Genomic DNA, 24,121 nt, shown 5'->3' with positions numbered 1-24,121 from the left:
ACGGGACGGGACGGGGCGTGCGGGCGGCCCCTGGGAGCCCGAGCGGCGGCTGCAGTTGCCGTCCTCAGCCAACAGGTCGCACCGTTCCCCCTCGCTTGAGCCCGGCGGGCGCTGCCCCGCGGTGAGGGGCGCGGAGCCGAGCCGGGCCGGGCCGTGCTGAGCCCGGAGGGGCAGGGAGCGGAGCGGAGCGGAGCGGGCGCTGCCGCCCAGCCTCCATGTGCCCGCCGCCTCCGGAGCCGCCGCACGTCGGGGGGGAGGCGGGCGGCGGGAGGGGGAGGGGACGAGGCCGCCGCCGTCCTCCATTTTGTGGCTGGGGCTGGGGCAGAGCCGCGCCGGGCGGGCAGGGGAGGGAGGGAAGGGAAGGAAAAAGGGACAGAAGGGGCGGGCAGCGAGGGAGCAAAGTCTGCGGCGGCAATTAGCGCTAATTAGCGGAGGGGGCGCCGCGGCGGAGGGAGAGAGGGAGAGAAGGAGGAAGGGGGGGGGGGGGAGGGAGAGAGGGAGAGGGAGGGGCGGGGACTCGGGCAGGGGCTCGGGCCGGTGGGAGGAGGAAGGGGGGGGGGGAAGCGGGCGCCCGCCGCCGCGGCTCCAGGAGGGGCGGCTGTTTACTTCCTCCGCCCGCGCCCCTTCCACCCTTCCTGCCGCCCCACGGCTCCCCCAGGCCGCCCCCGGCCGCGGGGCCGCGATGGCAGTGGGCGGCTGAAGGAGCCCCAGCGCCCCCCCCTGGACGAGGTAAGGAGGGGCGGCGGCGGAGGGGGGGGGGGGTCCCGCGGGAGGGGGAGGTTTGTGGTGGTGGGGGGGGGGGGGCGTCGAGGGTGCAGCCCCCCGAGGGCAGCGCGGCGGGCAGGGGGGTGCCGGCGGAGGGGGCTCGGCGGGAGCCCCCCCGAGGCTGAGCAGGGGGGGAAGCGGAGGGGTTGGGGTCGGGGGCTGGGGCTGCGCGACCCCCGCCCGCCGAGCGGCCCCGACGGGAGGGTGCAGGGGGAATGGGGGGGGGATTTGGAGCCCGCTGCGGGGCGCGCAGGCAGCCGTGGGCTGTGCCGGGTTTGCAGAAGTGGGTGTGCCAGCGCCACGGCTCAACAGGTCCCGACACATTGCTGCCAGCAGGCTGCTGCGCGGGGCAGCCCCCGCCGCCGTGTGCTTTGGGGCGTCTGGCGGCTCCCTTTGCGGGTGTCCCCCCCCACACACACACACACACACCTCGAGGGGGACCCGTGCCCCCCGACGGGGCTCCCAGCCCTGCGGGGCCGCCGCTGTCGCTGTCCCTGTCCCTTTTGGGGTGGGAGCCTCGGCCCCACCGCTCCTGCCCGAGGGCACCGCAGCCCCCCCCCAGGCCCCCCGACTGCCAGGGGCCGGCCCCCAGCCCTCTTCAGCCCCCCCCCGATGGCCGCGGCTCGGCTCGGGGCTGGGGCCGGCGGCCTCGGGCCCGTTTTGCGCCGCGCGGTGCGGGCCGGGCTCGGGGGCGGCTGTCGGGGGGCGCAGCCCCTGCCCTAGGACGGGAATAGGGGCAGAGAGACCCCCCCCTGCTCGGGGCCTCCGGGCGGGTCGCGCCTGGGGAAGTTCCCCCCGGGCCGGCTGCAGCCGGGGCCACCTTAAAATATTTTTTTTTTCTTTTTTTTTTTTTTTTTCTTTTTTTTTTTTTTCCACGCGGAGACTTTGTGCCGCTCGCAGCCTTCGCTTTGGCGCACGGAAAGCTGCGGCTTTCGGCGGAGCGGAGCGGGGCGGCGGGGCGGCCGCCAGGACGAGGTGAGCTCCTGGGGTGCCCCCCCGGGGCCTTGGTGGGGGGGGTCCTGGGGCTGCCCCCCCCCCCCCCCCTTCCTCCTGGCGGCCCCTCGCAGCCGGCTGCCGGCAGCGGGCGAGCGGCACGGAAAGTTTGCATACGAATTTACAGCCCTTCCCCAAATATTTGTGCTCCCTGCTGGAAATAAATGTAGTAAACACAAGCAGATGAAACCGACGGGGTTTGTCTCCGGCGCTAGATGTCTTTCGGGGAGGGGTGACGAGCTCCTAAAGTTTGTGGAGGTGATAAAAATCCTGCTTTAGTTTGGGTTGGGTTTTATTTATAAACGTGGACTTGTTTACAGAATCGCATTGACTTCGTTTCGAGGCTCACAAGCTGCGTTTTGAGCCGGACTTAGGCAGGGTTTTGAGGTGTGGAGGTTGTGGAGCTACTGGAAAATAGCAAATTGTTTGGATTTTGGCTGGCTGGTGGATACCGAGCTGCAGAGCTGGGTTAGGGGCTGCTTCTGCCTGCCCTGAGCGATGCATCAGGACCTGCAGGGAGAGGGGAAACCGGCTCATAAATGTGGTAGATAGCTTCGCTCCTTCCCTGCTTGAGAAGCATTACATATGAGGGGAAGTTACCTTCTGAAATTTGTGGATTGGGTACTTCAACAACTCGTACACTTCCTTGCTTGCTAAGGTGGCTAACAGAGCTTGAGAGGGTGTTCAGAAAGCTGTCCTACGTTGCAGTCCGATTCTGAGTTGTGTGCAGGCAGACTTACTGCTCCATCCGGGCTTAGCAAAGCTTTATATAAAAAAAAAAAAAAATCATGTTACCACTCAGCTATGAACAAAAACCAAAACCAGTGGGTTTGGGAAAGATGTGGCACACATCCGTTTGTAACTTGACTTGCTGCGCTCGCGTTCTCCAAGTAGTTAAACGAGGGTCACTGGGCTAATGATTTGGACTTTTTTAAATTCTGTTATTAAAATATCCTTCGTGTGCTAACTTTGAATGCTTGTTATCTTTTTATAGCTAATGTTGAAAGTAATGGATTCCAAAGAATTGCTTAACTCGTCAGATCAAGACGAAACGAGGAAAAATGTGCTCATCAGTACCAAAGGAGGGATTGTGATGGACTTTCATCCACCCTTCAGGGGTGGAGCTCCTGTGCAAGCCCCTGTATCTACATCTCCTCTCCCTGTGTCTTCTCAGTCAGATTCCAATCAGCAACCTGCTCTGGCTGATTTTTCAAAAGGATTAGTAAACAATGTGCCTCAGCCAGACCTCTCCAAGGCAGTGTCACTCTCCATGGGACTGTATATGGGTGAAACAGATGCAAAAGTGATGGGAAATGACCTTGGATTTTCGCAGCAGGGCCAAATTGGCATCTCTTCTGGAGAAACGGACTTCAGGCTCCTGGAAGAAAGTATTGCAAGCTTGAACAAGTCCTCGAGCCTGGCAGAGGACGCAAAGGGAGCAGCATCTTCTGAGGTGCCGCTGGAGCCGGATTTCCCCGGCATGGCTGGCCGCAGCGTCCCCTTAGAGCCGGGAGCGTCAGTCCAAAGCCAGGTTGGCTCTAATGGTGGCAACTTGAAATTATTCTCTGAAGACCAAAGCACCCTGGATATTCTCCAGGACTTAGAATTGCCACCAGTATCGCCTGGCAAAGAGCCAAATGGGAGCCCGTGGAGGCTTGACCCGTTGCTCGATGACGGTGGCTTGCTGTCCCCGATATCCGCAGACGATGCGTTTCTCCTGGAAGGAAATTTGGGGGAAGACTGCAAGCCTCCTATTTTGTCTGACACTAAACCTAAAATTAATGACCGTGGTGACCTTTTACCCAGTTCCAAAATGCCAATGCCTCAAGTGAAAACGGAAAAGGAAGACTTCATTGAACTCTGTACTCCTGGCATAAAGCAGGAAAACATGGGCCCAATTTATTGTCAGGCAAATTTCTCTGGGTCTAATCTACTGGGTACTAAAGTCTCTGCCATATCTATCCATGGTGTCAGTACCTCTGGGGGACAAATGTATCACTATGATTTAAATACTGCATCGCTCTCTCAGCAGCAGGATCAGAAACCAATTTTTAATATCATTCCATCTCTTCCTGCCGGTTCAGAAAATTGGAATAGGTGCCAGGGATCAGGGGATGAGACTTTAGCTCCTTTGGGAACGCTCAACCTTTCTGGCAGACCTGCTTTCTCTAATGGCTATTCAAGGTAATTAGTTTTTGTTTCTCTTTATTAAAATGTTACAAGTATGTTTAGCACAACTGCATGCAAGCTGGCTTTCCCATTTTTTTTTCCCCCTCCGCGTCGATCGTCGCTTTGTCATGCGTTGCGTGCGGCTGCCTGATGGAGGATCACCGATGTGTGGTTCTTACATTGCTCGGCAGCAATTTGCACCGGGTGCTCGACTCCGGGTGTGAAAGGGAGGAAATGAGGAGGGGAGCTGACAGGCTTTAAAAAATAAAAATAAATCTAAAATGTGTCCTAAGGGGAAAATTGAATACGTGGTGGAAGGATCCACGCACAAGGCAGTATAGAGGGAAGTATTTAAGTGTATACAAAAGCTACTTCATTCTCAAGGGTTAGAGGATAAATCACTGTGGTGTTCTTTTTCCCCCCTAGTGTTACTTAAATGTTAAGCACAAAAATAACTTGGTTGCTGGGTAAATTTCTAGAATTACATTTAAGCTGAAGTAGAGTTTTAGCTTTGCTTGGTATTGCATTTACCTTACATGGACAACAAGATTCCAAGTAGGAAATACTCAGCAGTTCGTTTAATAACTGCATTTAAAGAGATAAGAGTATTTGCAGTAAGATTTAAACATACCTGAAATTTAACTCTTACGGAGAGCGGGAGGAGGGCTTGCTTATGGGTGGCTTTCTAGGGGGAGGGTGTTCTGAGGGATCCGGCGAGTGTGTGTTTGTAGTAGGGTTTTCTCCAGCTAATTCAATAGCACGGATATTGAAGTGCAAGACTTTGCCGTTCTGGAGTAAACACAGCAGTGGCAGCTTTCTCAATGGGTAGCTGTTTGTGTCTCCTCTCGCAGTCGGAGGACAGGTTCTGATTTCAGCCCGAACGCCTAGTGGTGTGTTTTTCTTGGCTATTCCGTGTTTAACATAGCCTTGCACAAGCACGGTGTTCGGTCTCGATTGAGGAAGAGTTTTGTGGTGTGATTCAGTGGAGTGTTAGAAAATGGCTCTTGAAGCCCAAATGCATAAAACCAGTAATTGTAGGCTTTTAATGAAGTATCTGTTTTAACTTTCTTTTTTTATTGTCCCACTGACAATCGATCCCCAGAGTGTTAACTGCCCGTCTCCTTGCACGTTGCTAGCTCTGGTTTCCCACGGCTGAAATGAGATGTATGAGCATTCCTTGGGCGCTTCAGGAAGACAACTTTTAATTTGCTTTCATTCTAAATTTCTGGAGTAGTTTTTGATTTTTGTAGCTGAGACATGTTTTGCTTTGGTGACGTATTTAGAGCAAGCTATAATGTAGGGAAACCAGGAAGGAAAATCAGAATTTATGGAGAAATCCCATTTTGATGTATGAATATTGAATGTGCCTTATCACTTATTTTGACAGTAGAAATCCTGTGTACTTACCTTTTGCATAACCAGTCCGCCTTCCATGTTGTTTTTCATTGGTTTTATGTCTGTGTGTGTGTTTTTCCCATATATTTATCTTTAATGACAATCATTACAAAATCCGTATCAAAGCAAGAACAACTATTTCTGGGGTTGGGAGATGAATGTCAGAGCAGATCCCACGTACAGAATGGAAACAGCACTTCTGAGAATTTTTGTAAAGTTCATGCATTGTTTTTATTTTACAGAACTATTTAGAACCGAGCGCAGTCATATTTGAACGGTTTACACACAAATGTTTGTCAGGCTTTGGGGAATTTCATAAACAGCAGCTTTACATGCTTTGTTTCTGATAGTCTTGTGATGAAAAACCCACTCAAGCTCCTAATGTGTACAGAATATATCTGATCCTAGAGTAAAAAGGACAGCAGTGCTAGATGTTATCGGTGCTTTTATGAAGCAATTTTGGGGAGTGTGCTCAGTGTGTTTTTATTGGAGCTGCCTAGGCACTGATAGCAGGCGCTATCGAGAGCCCGCAGCGACCCGCGGTGCAGCTCCTGCCGTGGCAGAAGGAAGGAGCATCTGAAGGCTCAGGTCTGCCCTGACCACGGCGTGGTACTGACAGCGTTCCTCTGCAGGTTCCTGCTTCCTGCAAGGCTGTTTCGTATTTAAAGCTTGCTTTTGTCTTATTTAAGATAATGGATTATTTTTCCTCAATTTGAGGAATGTGTAAAAGGACTGGGGGGGCTCAGGTTGAGTTTTGCTTAAAAATGCTTTGTTTCCAGAGTTCATGGAAGCTGTTCTAATTTCCCACTGATTTTTTATGAATAGATTAAAACTAAAAGTCCAATTCTAAAACCAACATTGTTTGCTTTCGCTTTTTTTTTTTCCTTATGATAGGGGCAACCCCATCTTCTTTTTAAAATAACTTTGAAATGCTAGTGAAGTCTAGGGTTTGAAACAGGAATTCTTTCTTCCTAAACTGTGTCAGAAATACTTGGTCTAAGCTGACTTAGCTGTAGTTGATGCAGGGTAGATTTGTTTATTTCGCCTACAGAAGACTTAACGAAATTGGCATGCTCACCGCTTGTTCCAGAAACAAAGGAAGAGCTATCTTGCAGGGTTCCTGTGGTTGGTTTTTTGGGGTTGTTTTGTTTTTTTTTTCTTTATGGTACTGATTCTGTGAGATGAGGGCTGGGATTGCTAAACTTCAGTTTCCGGTAGGAAGCATTTCCTAGTGCTGGTGGTCTTATTTACTGTTCAGAAATGTTAATTAGGTACTAAATGTGTGGGTGAAAAGCTACAGTTCTCTCCTGGTGTTCAGGTAGTGTTTACCTTTCCTGCTTTAAAGGAAAGCGTGTAACATCTCTTTATAGATGTGCAGTCTGAAATTTGCCATGCAATTTTTAAGTGTTTTTTTTTTTTTTCCTGAGGAGAGCACAGCAAGCCCTCTCTAATGAGGTACGTGATCGTCAGGGCTGAGAAAACCGATCGGTTTCACCACGAGAAGTGGAAAGTATCCTGAAGTTAACGCAGATAGCCCACAGAACGCAAACTTTAGAACTTTGCTCCAAATGAATGAATCGGCAGAAGTCCCGGTGCTGCCGGCGGCACCTCGGGGCCGTGGCGAGGCTTCGGTGCCCGTGCGGGTGTGCAGGAGCCTGAGCAGCAGGACAGGCTCGGGGCTGGCTCCCAGGGGTGGCTTTGGTGAGGTCCCTGCTGCCCGAGGAAGATCTGGATCGATGAGAAGGCAGCAGGTCAAGGGACTGGTGGACGGGAGGATCAGGAAAGGAGGCCGATGGCAAGAATTTGCCGTAGGCTTGCTTTGATAGAAGAAATGGGTCAGTATCCAAAAGAGGAGCGAAGCAAGCCGCAAGGTTTTGGTAAATGCCTCGCTGAAGAATTTGAGGTTTTGATGGTGTCTGGCTCTAACCTGAGATTACTGGTGGCTTACTGCATAAATGCCAGTGAAATCTGTTAAATTTCGGGGAATGATTTTAGCGCCACATGCTCGCAGGACTCTGCAGTAATGGATTTAATGCATATACCACTCAGCTTTTTTATTCCTCTGACTTCCTGGAGATGTGGCTTGTTGGGGGGGGGAGTGGAAGACGAGGAGAAGCCATGCAGCAGCGCGGATTTTTTTTCTTTCTTAGCCTACAGCCAGAATTTACAAAAACTGGGCCCCACTGGCAGCGTTACGGCTTCTAGTATTACATTTGAAATCATTCCTAGTGCTCCAGCTTGTGGGGGATAAGGATCATTAAGGAGGTTTAAGGAAGGGCGAGAGCTGCGAGAAGCCATGGAAGAGGAGGAGAATCTTTTTTGGGGGGAAGCTCTGCTGGTCGGCCGCAGCCAGGAGAGCTGGTGGGTCACAGCTGCCTAGCTGGGAGCCGCTTTGGGCTCGGACATTTTACTCGAAGGAAGGGAAAAGCAGGGATCGCTTGCTAGAGATGGCAAAGGTCAGTTGTCCGTTTGTCTTACCTCATTGTTTCGGGCTGGCTTTCGGCCAAGGCCGGTGGCTTGGCGCGGCCGAGCGCGGTGCTTTAAATGTTGTCTGACTCAGCAGTGTGCAATGTATGGCACATTCTGAAGCGTGCCGTACTTCATCGTTTTATTTTGACACAAAACCCAGACTCGTTATTTGGAGGGCTTGCTCCAGGGTTTGGTAGCCTGTGTTGTGATTTGTCAGCCTAGTGTAACTCTGGGGTCAGGCTTTGCGTTCTGGAAATGCGCAGCGAGGAGGTTACCTGTTCTGTCAGGAGGGCCTGAGTTAGGGGTGTCCCGCAGCATATGGTGAAAGGTGCTGTGAGAGTGAAGGTAGCTAGATAAACCATAGCTCACATCAGATATAATCCACTTCTTCCCATTTAAAATGACCCGTTCAGCTGGCTGGTAGCTGAGTAGGCTTCTGTGAGTCCAGCCCAAATTGGTAACTTCTACTAATTTACACCCCCTATAATGACCTTGGTTTCAGTCCCAGTTCCAGCTTGCGAAACACAAGTTGATTTTTGTTTTCCGTTGCATATTTGTGTGTTACGTATCTTAAACAGTAGTTGAACCCCACTGTACTCAAAGGCAGGCAGTAAAAGCAAGGCTGTAGTTTAAGGCAGCTCCTGATGAATCTTCTCATCGATGTGAAATAGACGCCTCAGCGAGTCCTGCGTCATCTGTTTACTGTGTTAAAGATCAGGGCTTTACACAGAGGGGGGAACTGTGCTGGGGATGCAAACATCCCTTCTTACTTTGGCTGTTACTGCCCAGTTACTGTATTGTTGAAAATAATACAGTAACTGGGCAGTCAGAGGGGCGAGCCGTTCTGTGCGTAGCTGTAACTGCAAACTGGAGCTAGCTGTGTGTTGTAAAGGCTTGCCAAGTCCTGCTCTCTCTTCCCGGGCTTCCCTTTTACAGCCACCACATACCAGGTGGGCTGCTGGGGGGCTTCCTTTAATTTTTTTTTGAAATGCTTCCTAACTTTGAGTAGTGAAGATCCTGGAGGAGCAGCTGGCGGCGCTGGCTGAGCGATGCGGTGCGCACGCCGCAGTTTGACTGTTCCTGTTTGCTACACCTCAAACACAAGAGAGGCTGCTGCTCCCATTCCCTTCCCAGATTCAGTGCCTGGGTCCACCAGAGTTGTTCCCTGGTGCGTTTGCTTAAACCAGCTGAGTTGGTGGGGCTGTTCCAGCAATGAGAGCTCTGCAGTTGGTCCAAAAGGTGGTGGGAAAGGCGGTGCTGGTCCCAGCGTGTCTGGGCTGAAGGGGGCTGCCTTCGCAGCTCCTTCGTGGCCTCGTTCGTCCAATGTGGTTCGGGAGGATGGAGGCTGGGTTATTTGACCAGTTTGAATCCCCGGGTATGCTGGTTGCAAACATTTTTGCAACGCTTCTTTACCTGTTCTTCATTGATGCACAAAGCTCAGTGGAGTAAGAGATCATCTTTTAATTCCATTAGCCTTTTACCTATGGTATGCTAGGCATCGAAATAAGCTGTTACTTTTTTTTTTTTTTTTTTTTAGTAATCAGTGGCTTCTGGATTTTTTCGGAATGCTTTTTGGAGCAAATGCAAGATCCAGTGCTGGCACGTTAGTCTGAGGTGTGATGTGAGCGGTTCTCTTAGGGCGCTTTGTTAGACCTCCTGGCCGGAGCAGTGTCTGTCCTTGTGCCGCTGGGTGTTAGATCAGGGGCTTGCCCACCAGCTTACGGGAGGGGGCAAGGACTCAGCACTCAGACACTGGCCTGGGAGAAAATGAATGTGTGTCTCTTGTTAGTAGCTTTTCCCCTCACAAGCCCCTTGTTTCTGGAATATTACTAGATCTAATTGTATTTTATTTTTTTTTTCCCTAAAGGGTACATTAAGGCTGACTAAGCAGATACTGTGCCACTGATGTGCTGGGATAACATAATTCAATCGTTCTGCAAAGCGTTCCAAAGTCGTCATTGTTGAGATTTAAACAACAAAAAAAAAATATTAATGAAATCCTGTTCTCAACCCAAGAGCTTTACAATTACCTTGTTTTTGTGTTATTAAAATATCTGATGGTGTGTAGTCTCCAGCATAGAGAAATTAACTTTAAAATGCATTCATAAAAAAATCAACTTAGGTTTGTTTCTGTGTTTCTAAGAACAGTTAGGTGTGGAGCTGGATAACTGCTGGGAAGAATGTGTAACCATACAGTACTTTGTACAACAGATCCAGAGAGTTTGTTGTGTTAAGCTGTTTGATTTTTATAGACTTTGTCTCCCAGACACTGTCGGTATACATGAATTTAATCTCATAATTTGCTGAAGTGTTGAAGCATTGCATCATTAGGTACACAGATTATGTGGAGTTCTCATGACAGGTTTTCTGACTGATTCACGTAGTGTGAAACCCATTTATAATACAGTATTTGCCTAAATAACCAAGATACTCGTAGGCCAGGAGTTAATCCCATTCTGTATGCTGGGTTCGGGAAATTATGCAAAGACACTGCGGGTTGGTAGCCCCATCTCCATGGGATGGAAGTGAACCGGGATGGCTGCAGTAGGTGACACGCACACAAAATTACAGTAATTCCTTTCAGCTTGTTGCCTTGTCACTGACTTCGCGTCAGCTAGGTTCAGCTGTCCTTGGGACAGAAATGAAACGGAGCAATCAAGTTGCTGTGCCCACGGGCAGGAGGCTGAGTGGAACCATGGTGGCAGCGGGAGGCTGTGTGGCACGGCGAGCTGGGGTGAGCGAGTGTTTGTCCAGAAGCAGCTGGGCTGGGAGCTCAATTTAGCCCAATTACTCTCTCCCAGAGGCTTTTCTTCTTGCCTCATCTTTGCTGTGAAGGTGTCATGTTTTGGACCAGCTTCCTATGCCCATAGCTGATTCAGCTGGTGCTAACTCTACTGAGAAACTTTCTGCCGGACTTCTTTCCCTGGCTGAAACAATGTCTTCGTGTGTTAAAGCTCTGTACTGCATCGCGGGAAATAGGATCGTGTTCACACAGTGACAAAAGCACATCCCTCTGCCTTGCTGGCCTGTGCCGCCGTCTCTGTCACTTGGGCACCGAGGTCCCGGAGCGCAGCAGAGCTCGGGGTAACCGCGGCCTCGTGAGCTCCTGCACGTGGGGCTGAGTTTGGCAGCGTAGCTGATGTCAGGATTTTCTGGCTGCTCTTGGAAGTGAGAATTAAGTTTAGATCCCAGTACGCCACGCTGCTTATCCAGGGTATCACGGGGAGTGTAATATTAATGGCTCCTTAAATCAATAGTCACTACAGCTGGGGGAATTTCTGGAGGAAGCAGTACTCCTCTATCAAATCCATCTTGACATCTTGCAGAGTACATTTCTGTACCAGCCAACTGCTTTCTTAATATAGCCTGTATCAATTTGTTATAATTAAAGCTCACGATTCCATCTGTACCTATGGATTCACACTCCATGTTAAGTCTTCCTGGAAAGTTAAATCCCGGTGCACTGTAAATCTGAATGTCTAGTGAGCTGCTGCCGTGTTTTTGGAGGCGTGATGTAATGTGCAAGTTCTACTTTCTGTTCAAAGATCTCAATTTTCCCGAAATGTCAAAGGTCAAGCTGCATTTGAGAAACAAGTTCCAAAATAATAATAATGCCATTCTTGAATTGAGTTCAGTGCTGCTGTAATTTAGTGAAGAAACCGAGTTCCACAGCGGGTTTCTCCAGTAGTACGCTCTCCATACAATTTGCAGTAATTTGCACGGTTACCCCGTGTGTCAGGAAACAGCTGGAAATAGTGATTGTGTTCGTGCATCATGGTCACAGAAGATTTAATACGGAACTTCTTAGCAGCCGAGTGCAATTTACTCAGCTTTACTCAGATACTTCACATTTCTGGTTACTTTTGTTTTAGGTAACAAGTTTTAAGTAATGCTCAGGGCTCTAGTTTTGGAGCTCTCCTTACCTAAAGTCTCTGTTGTGGTAGACTTCTGCGTTATATTAGAAACTTTTTCTTTTTTTTTTTTTTTTCTGGCAGAGGACGGGGGGAAGCGTTGTTTCTTTGCATGTGCGTACCTTTCTCACGGTATTTGCTTGTATTTGCTTGCCTGCCTCGGCTTCCTGGAAGTGCTGCTGGAGGAGGCTGAAAGGCGATAACCTTGCTGTTCACCAGGAGCCTGGCTTCCCTGTGCACACCTGCATCTCTGGCAGGGTGATTGGGGCAGGCAAATGGCATGGCCCATGTGAAATTCTGTAAAATCTTCAGCAAAGGAGTTCTTGGTCTTGCATCAGACTCCTCCAGCCTTCGTGTGGCGCTCCCAGCACCTGCGGGGTCTGTGTGAGGGGAGCAGGTCGCTCCTCGTTGCGCTTGGGCAGCGTTGGTGCCCTTGGCCTCCTGGCCGTGCCGGTGGCATTGGCACATCCTTGGGTCTTCCGAACCTTCACATGCCATCATAAGCTGCTTTTGAGAGCGCAAACCTGAAGTTCTGTGACCCTCCTGAATTTCTTGCGAGCTTTGAAGGGTTGCTCCTCAGTGCAGCGTTGGCTCATTAGCTGGGAGTTTGGTGGCTGTGACAGAAAAGAGCAGCTGATGCGGTTTATTTTTGTTATTACTTGAAGAACCTGCTTGACACAGCCTGGTGTGTATGTGCGATAATGTCTAATGGCATGGTAATACGGTCTGTTACTGTTGCAGTACAGATTTCTGCAGAAGAGGAGCTGCTGCCAGAACGATGCTGGTAGAACACGTTACGCAGCGCAGATGCCAATTACTCCATGGTGGAGCCTCTCCGCCAGTCAGAGCCACACTTGTGGTGATTGTCATGGTGAATTAAAGGCAGTGTGCTGCTGTACTTCGGTAGTCTGTGTTGGAGCCCGGTTCCATACCGCGCTCCTCAGCAGTTCCTAAGTATCTGTAATGCATTCACCAAGGTTTGGGGAGAAAGGGATGCTTGGTGTGGCTTCGAAGAAGGCTGGCTGTCAGGTAATGCTGTGTCCGTGAGGGGCTGTGTGGTATACACGTAAAATACAGGGGATATCTCACATCACGTAAAAATGAGGGGTGTATGGATACATCTGTAAGTGTGCTGTCACAAAAGAGATACGGAGTTCTCCCATTTTTGGTAGGTTTTTATGCCATCAGAAGATGCAGGTTGTTAACAATGTGCTTTAAATCAACATGTCTATGCCATGAGCACGTTAAGTACTTCTGTGTACCCATGCAGTTTTTTTCTCACTTTAAAAAAAAAAAATAGCTTTATTGCTCCAGAAAGCTAACAGAACTTTTTTAAGCCATTGACTCAATGTTTTTAACAAATCAGAGCTGAAAACATGCATGTGCTGCATGCATGTGTGTGGATTTGCTATGCAAGAATGCAGTTCATAGATGTAAATTTAAAAGAAAAAAACAGATAATTGCACATGGTATAGTTTCATGTCCTGATTTCAGTTTGCATGCTGCCTAGCTGTGCTTTCTCTCCTGTAGTATTTTTTTTAATTACTTTTACTTTGTTCTTGGATGTTGTTTTCTTTTTTTCCTTCTTTTTTTTTTTGCCTGCTGATTTTCTGTTAATCTTGTGCTAGGTATGAATTTCTCTTAAGACTGTTTTTCATAAAATGCTTTATATTGTCTTATATTCTAATCTACTTCATGTTTTAACTGAGAATAGACCCTTAAATGCTTTTTTAAATTACAGATTCCAAATTTGATATCCAGAAAAGCTTATAGATACTGGAGATGAGTGAGGGAATGTGGAATTGCAGTAAGACAATAAATATTTGGAGAAATAATAGCAGGCTGCATATGAAATGACCAATTCAGATTCTTTCTGAATGATAGAATTCCTTATAAATATCTCTTTTTATTCACGTGCATCAGTGGGGAAAACTTGACTTAAAATGAAGATCAAATTAGCAGGTGAGCAATGAGCACACCTAGTAGTGGAAAAATAGACAATCAGACATGTCGATGGCATTAATTTCTCTCCATAGTTGATATGAATGCCTTGTCTCTCTCAGTTCCTTTTGCTGGAATTGTAATGTTCATGGTTTATCAAACTTCCTGCAGAAACGAAAATGAAAATACTCAGTGATCAGGCAGTGCTCTGCAGAAGGAGTTACTGTGGTTATAAAAACCAACTAATTAAGCTTGTAGCTACAGAATGTCACCCAGGCTAACTTTAAATCCGCGTACTCTTCTTCAATATTCTTTGCAAAAGAGTGGATTTGTTCTCACCCTTCCTTGGCTATGCTAATGACACTTGTGTTGTGCTTGCTTTTGTGCTGCCTCCGGTCTTTAAATGCAGCAAAATAATGAGGTTTCTGTTTTTTCTGTTCATGTCTGTTCATGCTGAAGTCCCGCTTCTAGTGAGGCTCGGAAGCCTAAAGAAGTATTGGTTACCAGTGAAAGGGGGATTGAGCTAATGCAGTCTCCTTAGATCTCAAATCGTTATCTAGTCTGTCTGCATCTATATTATACCGAGTGGCAAAATTCTCTGTAAGCCCCTGGAAGAATGTTGTTGTTGTTTTGAACTTCGCTGTTACCTCCTATCAGTTTGCTTTCAGTCTAGATTCCAAATGCAGCAATCTAATAATTCTTTCATTTGAGGAAATAAATATGGTGGAAATACTGGAGTAATGTGAAATTCTAGCTACTCTTTTTGGAGGGTTTGTTCATTCAGAAATGTAAACATTCTCCCTCCCAAAACAAATCTTTTAAGCCTGTAATTGAACAGACTTCAAATACTGTTTTTTGCAGGTTTGTTGGGGATGGCTTTCTGAAACCTGCCTTTTTTTTTTTTTTTATACGTATTTAAAAAAAAAAAATCTACATCTTGGGTTTCTGGGTAGTTAGGGTTTCCTTGAGGAAACCTTTGGCTCAAGTATTTGCAAGGTTTCTAGGGATTTCCATACTGCTGGGAACCTGTTAGAGCTGCTTGCTGCCTCCCCCACCATTTTCCTGCCTTACCCAGCTGTGATCAGACCGCAGCAGCTGGGGGTACTTTGATGAAAATGCCCCATGTGGGTCCCACCCCATTTTGCTGGAAGGGCAGGACCCGCAGGGCTGCGGGACGAGGAGCTGGGGAGACGCTGACTGGGGCTGAGGAGCAGGCGGGTGAGGCACTGGGAGGCTGGGGCAGGGTCCGGTTTGGAAGGCAAAGATCAGCATCTCCTGGAAGCCAGGTAGTGCGAACACTGTAAGTGCACAAACAAATAACCAGAGGAAGAGGAAATATACATTGCGTGCTTCTAAAATACCTTGTTAGCTTTTTTTTTTTTTAACCATAGGTACTATTAGAAACATTCACCTCTGTATAAAAGTTTTCTCTTTTATACCTTACTCTTCTCAAATTGTAACTTCAATATATTTACAGTATTTTTGATAAGGAAGTTCCAAAGATACATTAGTGAATTATTTTTATTGTGCTATTTTTGGTTGTTTATTTCAGTGATCGAGTCTGGTAGATTCCTTACGAAAAGAACTACGATGATGTTGAAGGGTTGTACCATTTTTAATTACTTTTTATGTCAAAAAGAGCTGTTACTGTGTTTTTATTTAGCTCTGCAGAATTAGGTCTTGTGAATATGGTAAATTACTGTGTTGAAGAGATACTTGCTATGAGAAGCGTGGTTCAAAATGGAATAAAACACTAAAGAAAAAGTAGAAGGTTGTAAGTTGTACTCGGAAAGTAAATCAAGCAAGCTGGCTTTTGCTACCTTACTCAGATTTCCAAACAAACATAGATTAAAATCTAATTCGTAAAGAATGGTAGGATGTCTTTTTTACCAATTTATTTTGTAAATTGTGTAATCCCTTTTTAGAGGGAAGGGAAGACTTTGTAATATATTTTGTGTTATTTGCTTTGGCCAAACGATCCTGATAAGCTTAAGGCTTAAAAGAAAAATGAACACGAAGAGATCCTGTATCGCAAATACAGTCTGCCTTGTGCTCTCTGTAGCCAAAGAGCTGCTACTTCAGTGCTAGCATCTTTCAGAAAAAGCATTTTTTCTAACCTCTTCTATTTTGTTACAGTCCAGGCAAGGCTTCTTAGAGGTCGTTTGGCCCTATTGAATTCTGTGGGAACTAACCATTTTTAAATCTGAGTCCTGCTCTGTTGCAAAGTCTCTTGATGTTGATTTCATGTACTTTAATGAATTCTGTCCTTCCTGAACACGTATTTCTACTAAGCCCCACACATCTGCTGTTTTCTGAACTGACAAGGAAGCTATTCTGACACCTTCAATTTTAATAAAACTGATCCAGCAAGTTTTGTAATGAATTAGCTTTCCATAGTTAGAGAAGACAGGTCTGTTCAAATGAAATGGCAGCTTATTTGCAGCTTAAGTGTGTGATTTAATAAAAGTGAAATTCAGTGCTAAAACTTCTGGTATAAAATGCAAATACTACAAAAAAAAAAAAAAAAAAAAAAAAAAAACAAACACGAAAACCTGAATGTTCAGAGTTCCTTATTTTGAGTAACAAAGCATGCAATTTTTTATTTTATTTTTTTTTTTTTTAAGTGAGCAGTTAATATTGGGATGCTTACAAGATTGCATTCTTAGTCATACCAGATATCTGACTACTTTCAAACAAGAGCAACTGGTTCGTCAGGTGAGCGTGGACCTATTTTATCACTTTAAAGATTCTTTTAACATGTTATAGGTTGGGACATCTGAGATTTTAATGAATAACAACCACAAGGTTGGAGCATTGTTAATAGTGCACTTGTTTGTGTCACTTACTGTGTTCCAACTGTCAGAGAAAAACTACATGGCTAACTTGCACAACGTGCTATTAAGGAGGGAGGAAGTGACTTCAGTTTCTATTCCTGGTTGACCCAAGACTATAAACTGAGGAAGAGCTATAAAGGAAATGCAACATTCAGCTCTTTGAATCTTTCCAAGGATTTATAAGTGTTACTAACTCTGCCTTCCTGTGTGCAACACATTTCAAGATATGGACATCTCAAAGCTTCCATTCTAATTAAAAAATGAATCAGAACTCATACCTAATGAGGGAAGCCCTAAAACTTGATAGAAGTAATGGTAAGCTATAATGCTATTTTTCATCAACAAGGTCTAAAACTTTCTGTGTCAACAATCAGAAAAGTTTATTTCCCAAAGCCTTAATGCTTCTGTATTGAGGGAGATGCATATTCTTTTAGTCTGTTCCTTAAGCTTCTTTTTTGCATCAGAGAGTCTCTTTCTAGGCTCTATATTAAAGGAAGGAAATAAGTTTAACAAAGTTTTTTTCTTCACTTGTGTCTTTCTTACTCAAGTCTGTCTGTAATGATTTTGCTTTTATGAAGATCACATACTTCCTTATCTGTGCGTTAGAAGATGAAATAATGACTTTGAAGGTTGTCTGAAAGAGTTATGGTGCTTGCTTGCATGGTGCTTGTTCTCATTCTTTGATTGAAACCGCTGTCACAGGATGATGTTCTGCTGCAGGATAGGATAAGATTTTGGGGTTTGGTTGTGTATTCAGAAGATCTGTAGAGCTTAAACTTTTGCAGATGAAAAAGGTGGCTGGGTTCCACATGAGTGCTAGTGACTTTGGGATATCTGTTCTAAACACGCTGAATGATGCCTGCCTGGCTGCCGGTTGTAAGGTAGCTTCCTCTAGACAGTGTTTAAAATCACATTGGTGGTTCAGCTATGATGATTTGCCGTCGCGTTGTCAGAAGCACAATGCAACTAAACCATAAACTATTTCAATATATTTATGGGATTGCAAAGCTAACAGCCTATAGACTGTGGGAGGGCCCTCGGACACATCGAATAGCGTGTATTTCCAGGGAGGTTTCTGGCCGATATGGCTGTTTCACAGCCAGGCCCTGATATTTTGTCCCTAGCTTTGTGACTCCATGCTGCCGTTTCAAGCAGCTTGTGCCAGATGTGCTGAAGGGTCGGGTGGGATGCAGAGAGCCGGTGCGCTTCGGGGCTTGGTTTGCAGTGGTGCTGGGAATTAGCTGGAAAGGTTCCTGGTCGTGAAGCTGGGTGAGGCTGATGCAGGCCAAGCAAGAGACAAAAAACGAGTCAGGGTTTTAAAACAGGGAGCAGCTTGCCCAGGTGTGTTGAACAGAAATCCCATAAAACATGGAGGGTAAAAATGTAAAAAGAAAGGTGAGAGGTGATTTAAAAAATAAAAAATAAAGAACTTGAGTGCCTTGCAGAGGTGCTGGAAGAGCTGGTGAGCTCTGCAGGTGTGTCTGGTGCTGGTGGGGCAGTGAGGCACGTGAGGAGGCTGGTGGTGGGGTGCGGGCCTGCCCTCACGCACGGGCAGCGGAGGAGCTGGCTGTGTCGGAGGTAAATACACACGAGGTGTGTGACCAGAGGGATGTGTGAGATGTTAACAAGTCACCAGGCCTGGGTGACCTTTAAAATAAAATCTAAATTTTTTTTTTTTCCTTTGGAGCCTTGGACATGTTTTTCTTGCCAAAGGCTAGTTAAAAAGGAAAAAAACAAACAGCACCTCAAGTTGGCATGGAATTGGAAGACTGGTCCTTGTGGAGAATTGAGAACTGGTTAAAGAATAGGAAGCAAAAGGATTTAGTGTTTGTTATACAGGATGAAAAACTCAACTGCCTCATTCCCTTGGGGTCAGTGCTGAGACGGGACCTGAAAAGGGAACGGGAGGGAGGGCTCTGGGCTAAGCTGATACGGAGCTATTTTGGGTAGCCCAGTGCCACACTGGAAAGCTCTCTTAAAATATAGTGAACGCACGGGAAAGTGGAAGGGGGAGCCTCTGTGTGAGAAAAGCTGGGACCATGAGTCTAGGGTAAATTGCCTATGCGTTGCTTAATTAAAAAAAAAAAAAAAATCAGAGCTTGGAGCTGGCAGCTGCAGCTCAGGGAAGGGGGTCTGGAGTTTTTGTGAAATCATCAGCTCGGTGTGCAACAGCAGCTGAAAAAGTAAATAAGGTTTTGTGTTATCAGGAAGGATAAAGAGAATGACCTCTGCCTTGTGCTGCTTCACAAAGCCTTGGTGCGCTCAGCCCGAGGGCTGTGTGAGTAGCTTCTGCCTGAGGGGGGTGGGTGGTAATTTTTTAATTTATTACCAGAACACCTGTGTTTGTGTCAGATGTTTGCCTCCAGTGTTAAAGAAGCAGTCTCCAAAGTCAACAAGCCAAACAGACAAAATGGAGGAAAAAATTATAAGCAAAGAGGGTGCACCATACGGTAGTGCTAAGGACTGGGGAAATGTGTGGTGGTGGTAAGGAGTCGTCCTGCACAGGGCTCTTCATCCCGTTGTTAATAATGGTGTCTTCGTGTGTGTGTGCATTTATGCATCTACCCTCGCGTGTTAACTTTCATGCTTCATTTTACCCTTACTGTTACAAATAAGATAATTATAGTAAAGCAGGCTATTCAAAATGCTGCCTAGGGAGGTTTCTACATGCTTGAAAGCTATCCTTCACTTTCTTCATACGATAGTCATAGTTTCAAGGACGTCTAAGAAATAAAAATCTTCTGTTATATAGTTTATTCTGTCATATATATTTTCAAAAATTTTCCCCAGCTCTCCCGGCTGTCCCCATTCACACGTACTTCAGGTTGCTGTAGCAGCGCTGAAGATGTTTTTATTTCTGTGCTGCCTACCGCAGACGCACAGCCGAAGCAGTCAGGACCATCCCTATTTTTGCAAAAACTGGAGTTCTGTTCGCTTACCTCACCGCTTTCTCTTCAGCATAACAGCAGTGCATTTATTCTAATAGAATAAATATGAATTTAATGGAATAATGGAATAAATACAAATTTCATAAATCTAAATTTAATATTTAGTAATACGTTCTACAAATACAAATATTGTCATACAAGAAAAATAAATTAACAATATTTTAGCCATCCCGGTAATATTATTTATATTTATTTTCTAATATCAAAGCATAGAATTCAGTGATCTTATATTTTTAATCGCTCCTTTATATAGCACGTGATTTTGCTATTTCTTTGTTGGCAATGCTTCCTGGTGCTTCTAGATTTCTAGTTTCAAAGATGCATTTAATCTGAGGTGTTTTTATGTTAAAGTGAGAGAGTTGGATGTTGGGAAAGAGCTTATAATCTTTTCAGTTGTAACAGTTGTGTGTTTGGACAGCAGTTCTGTTTTTGGCTGGGAGGTGCAGTCAGTGTGTCCAGCAGGTGAGCAGCAGCCCTGTGCCGTGGGACCCAGCAGTCGCCTCTGCCCATCGCCCACTGGAGAGGGTTGGCCAAACACCTCTTCACGTGTTCTGCTATAAGTAACTTGGGTCACTTTCTTTATTGTGGGAAATTAATAGATCTTTAATTATTTTGCCAGAATCATGATTTTAGTGAGTAATGTTTTTTATGTATGTGCAGGGAATGATGTTTGGAATCCTTTGTGTTTCTTTTCAGAGGATTTTTTCTAATTCTTCCTAATCCTAAAGAGTCATCCCGCAGATAGTGCGAGGTATGAATTGCTTTGCCTTACCCTTACACCTCACGTGAGAAGCTTGAGTAATACACGTTGGTGACCAGGCAGCGTGCTGGTAGCCGTTGCTGTTAACCTGAGAATGACTGGCTTTGCCAGCATGGGTGTTGAAGAACTTCTCATGACTGTGAGACGAGGCTCTATCCACTGCTTTGATCTCTTGCTCTTATTTCTAGAGCTCAGTCAGTATTTTGTACAACTCAGGGTGCTCAAGGAAGAGCTGTTCTGTCTTTCCTATGTCCCTGAACTACCTGAGGTGGTTCTTCATGCAGTCCTCTCCCTTGGTCTGTGCATTTGGATTTCTTTCGACTTTTTGATGGCAGGTGCTCGTGTTACTTTGTCAACGTTATTTTCAGTTTATGTTGCTGAGTGGGATGATTGTGAACTGGGGAATGTTACCACTTGCCTCCTCCTGCAGGTGTCTGTCATCTGTTTGTATTAATACTTCTGCAGCACTGCGCTTCAAAAAAAAAAAAAAAGTCTGTATATCCTGAAACTGTTGACATTTGGGGGTTGTTACAAATGTTACCAGCCTACATCCCAAATATATGAATCAAATATTTGGTTATAATTTTCCAACACTCATTGCAATTGACACCTTTTGGTTTGAATCTCTGGTTTAATCAAATCTCCACTTCTATTTTTTTCTTGCTGGAAATGCAGTGAAGACAAAATCACTCAGTGTATATGTGATGTCCTCAGATGGGGGGTTGCTTTATTTAGTTGGCCTGTTTTGTTTGTTTGTTTTAATGCTTCTGGAAGCTGTTGACATAAAAATAGTTCACATGAATAAACAAATGTGCAGAAAAATGTAAAAATTTGTGTGCACACAAAAGCATATTGCTCTTCAGTACACAGTGGTATCTTATACTTTACTGTCAATGAGTCTAGTCTTATTTAAAAGATAACTGAGGTTTTGTTTTTTCATCTTCTTGGTATTGCTGAGAAAGACGAATGGAAATTGAGATGAATTATATCTAGTTTTCACAAGTACATAAAGAAGATAAAAATGTTTCTCATAAATTTGGAGGTGAAGGGGTTTGAAAACTAAGCAGTTTGTGGTTGGTGTGGTTGGTTTTTTAACCTGAATTAACGTACTGGTAGAATTTAAGATAGTGGAAAAAAAACACTAGGAGGTAAGAGCCAGAGCCAGGTATCTAGCAGCCTTTTTTTTTTAAATCAAGTTAAAATACAAAGATTTGGAAGAGAAGGGGCATGGAAAGGAGAAAGAAAGAAAGAGAGGAGAAAAAGAGAAGCTGGCATTTAAAAACCAACAGGAATTGCACATGATTTCCTTTTTGTTTGGCCCGGGAGCTTGTGAGTTCTCTGTGAGGTGAAGTAAGTTCTCAGTGCAGGACCATCCCCAAACCTTCAAACGTTGGAACAATCGTTACTTCAGAAAGTTAGCGCTATATTGAGCCGTTTGGACAACGCAGGTTTCACACAGTCAACTTTCTCTCTTATTCATGTCTGAACACAAATCCTGAGCATCTGGAGAGGCATGGGCCCTGCAGCCCTGTCCCCATGGGTTGTGCCCAGGGCTCCACACCAGCGCAGAGGGGATGGTGTCCAGGTGTCTGGGTGCCTCCCAGCGCCTCCTTTGTTGCTGAGCCCAGCTGAAGCTGTGCTGCATCCTCTGCTTCTAGCCCAAACGCCTGCTTTTCTGCATTGGGGCATAGAGGCAGCGCTGGTCACAGCAGAGCCTTCCCCATTCGTCCCTTTATCGTAAGCGATGTCTTGGAACAAGCTGTGACTGCACCTGCCTGAGTGCCCTCTGCTGATAACTGCCCTGCTCTGCCACGAGCCTGTGTTGTTCGATAGTGGCTGCTTGGTCTGCAGTTGGCAGAATGGGCGCCTTGGAATTCACCTGCCCTCACCCTTCATAATATGCCTCAGCTCTCCGTCAGCCCTGCCGTGGCCGTGCAGTTGGAGCAGATGGTCTTTGGTCCTGTCCAACTGAACTCTTAGATTCTACTTTGTTCCCATCTTCTTGACTCTTGTTTACATAATGTCACCAGCAGGCAACTACTGGGACTACATGCAAGTGTGTTTCACAGTGTCCCAAATGCAGCTGTGCATCTGGTTAGATTTGCAGGTACATACAGGAGGGCAGTATTTCATACCCACTGTTATTTAAATAAGCAGCATGTCAGTTGTTGCTATCAGTGGTGAATATTTTGATTATTGCCCACTTTGTTCTTCCTTTCCTCTCAACAGAAAACATGGTTCTTGTTTGGATTCGTGGGTTCGCTCTTTATAGCTGTCACTGGTTGGACAACAAGTAAACAACTTACTGTAAATAGGCTCCGTGCCAGCTGGCCTCCAGCTGCCCTGGAACTTGTGACTTGCATTCAGCCTCAGAAGACGGCCTTTTTACTTGGTTGTTTGGTTCTTTCCTTTCCTTTCAAATACAAAAAGAAAAAACACCCTTTTTTTTTTTTTTTTTTTTTTTTTCTCCAATTATATATCTTTCCTGGCCTAAATATTACAATTCGGGAAAGATAGGAGAGGTAATCGGATATTAGGACTAACACATTTTGGAGGAAAGCTTTTGACGTTTGCTTAGAAGCCTTTAAGAAACAGCATTGCAGTTGGGGGCCAAGAGGTGGCATGTCTTGAGGTTCATCTTCAGACCTGTGCAGCAGCTTTATGTGCATTTCCTTTCAGTCCTTGAGCCATTCCTTGTTTGTGCAACCTGTGTTTGACCCGTTTGTGGAGGTGCTCGCAGTGCACACAGACTCTGCAAGAGCTCTGTACATAGGAGAGGCACATAGCTGGGGGCTCATCGTGTGCAGGGTGCACTTGGTTGCTGGTGTCCGGCTCCTCAGCATCCTCACGGCATCCAGGCTGATGCTGTGGCTCCTATCTTTTAGTCTTCCTGAAGTTGAGAGCGTAACTCTTTGAGAATTACCTTTCACAGCAGGATTTCCAACATGTTTTGAACTACAAGGTAGGGGAAAAGTACTCAACAAGTTAATGTGGTCTGGGTGCCAGGACGCATCTGGCCAGAGCAACCTGGCGTTTTGCACTTGCGTCGCTTCTTATTTCTTCCAATATTTAAGTGATCTAATTTATGTAATGTTCAGTTAAATATGTCTATGCTGTAAGTGGGAGAATAATCAGACTGAATGAATGTCTGCAATTGATCTTCTTGCCTGTGTAGTAATACTAGAGATTTGCCAGGAAATTTGCTGCTTTGCTGCTGCATCTCTTCCCTTCCCTGCTCAAAGTATGATCACATATTCCTTAAAAAAATAATAATTAAAAAAAAAATACTTTTGCTAGGAAATTCCTCTTGTGGATTGAGGTTTATGGTTGTGGCTCTTACAACAGGGAAGAATCCCAGAATGCTTTCAAAGGCCCTAGCACGAAGTGTGTTATTCAGCCCAGCTTCAGTCGGGATAGATGTATGTGCAGGTGATTTTCAATGGTATCCTTTCACCGAATGTTGTATATATTCCAAGGAGTTTTGACTATTTGGATGTTAAAGAAAATCTTCTTTTACGAGGAATTTACAGTAATTGTTTCTTAAACAGCAGTCTTAGATATAATCTCTAGTCTTGGCCTTTAATTTGAGGTCAAAAGCAGATCAGAGAGCGTCTTGGCAATACAGTTGAAACAGAAACGTGGATATTAGTGTGGTTAATTTACTTATTTATTCTATAGAACCCTGTTTCCAACTTAATTTTATCTCTTTTGTGATCTGCATAATGTATATCTCTTTAAGAAAGCCTGTCTTCATGCAGGTAATGCTGCTGTGTAATTGCAGCCAGGCTTCTGGCAGCTGCTGGGCTTGTTTTGCCTTCTCGGGCGTGATGGGGCTGAGCGCGAACAGACAGCGCTTGTTCCAGGAACAGCGGCGAGGGGAGGAAATTCTCAGTGTTAACAAGTGGATGCGTTTCCTGAGTTTCTTACAAGGCTCTA

General features: G+C 45.8%; 1 protein-coding gene across 2 annotated transcripts in view; it reads left to right on the top strand.

Moving 5' to 3' along the window:
• Positions 1 to 568: 568 nt before the first annotated feature.
• NR3C1 (nuclear receptor subfamily 3 group C member 1) overlaps positions 569 to 24,121 on the top strand; it is a 62,067-nt gene continuing 38,514 nt past the window's right edge. The window contains exons 1-2 of one of the 2 annotated variants that reach the window (XM_032196999.1): positions 569 to 729; positions 2,753 to 3,942. In XM_032196999.1, coding sequence (XP_032052890.1) covers positions 2,756 to 3,942 — 1,187 coding nt within the window. In that variant the 5' untranslated portion in view covers positions 569 to 729; positions 2,753 to 2,755. Of the gene's footprint in view, positions 730 to 1,659; positions 1,741 to 2,752; positions 3,943 to 24,121 lie in introns of those variants that run through there. The other variant, XM_032197000.1, reaches the window with a different exon arrangement.

Source organism: Aythya fuligula, chromosome 14 (genome assembly GCF_009819795.1).
Source record: "Aythya fuligula isolate bAytFul2 chromosome 14, bAytFul2.pri, whole genome shotgun sequence".
Classification (NCBI taxonomy): domain Eukaryota; kingdom Metazoa; phylum Chordata; class Aves; order Anseriformes; family Anatidae; genus Aythya; species Aythya fuligula.
This window is presented reverse-complemented; position numbering and strand designations above follow the sequence as displayed.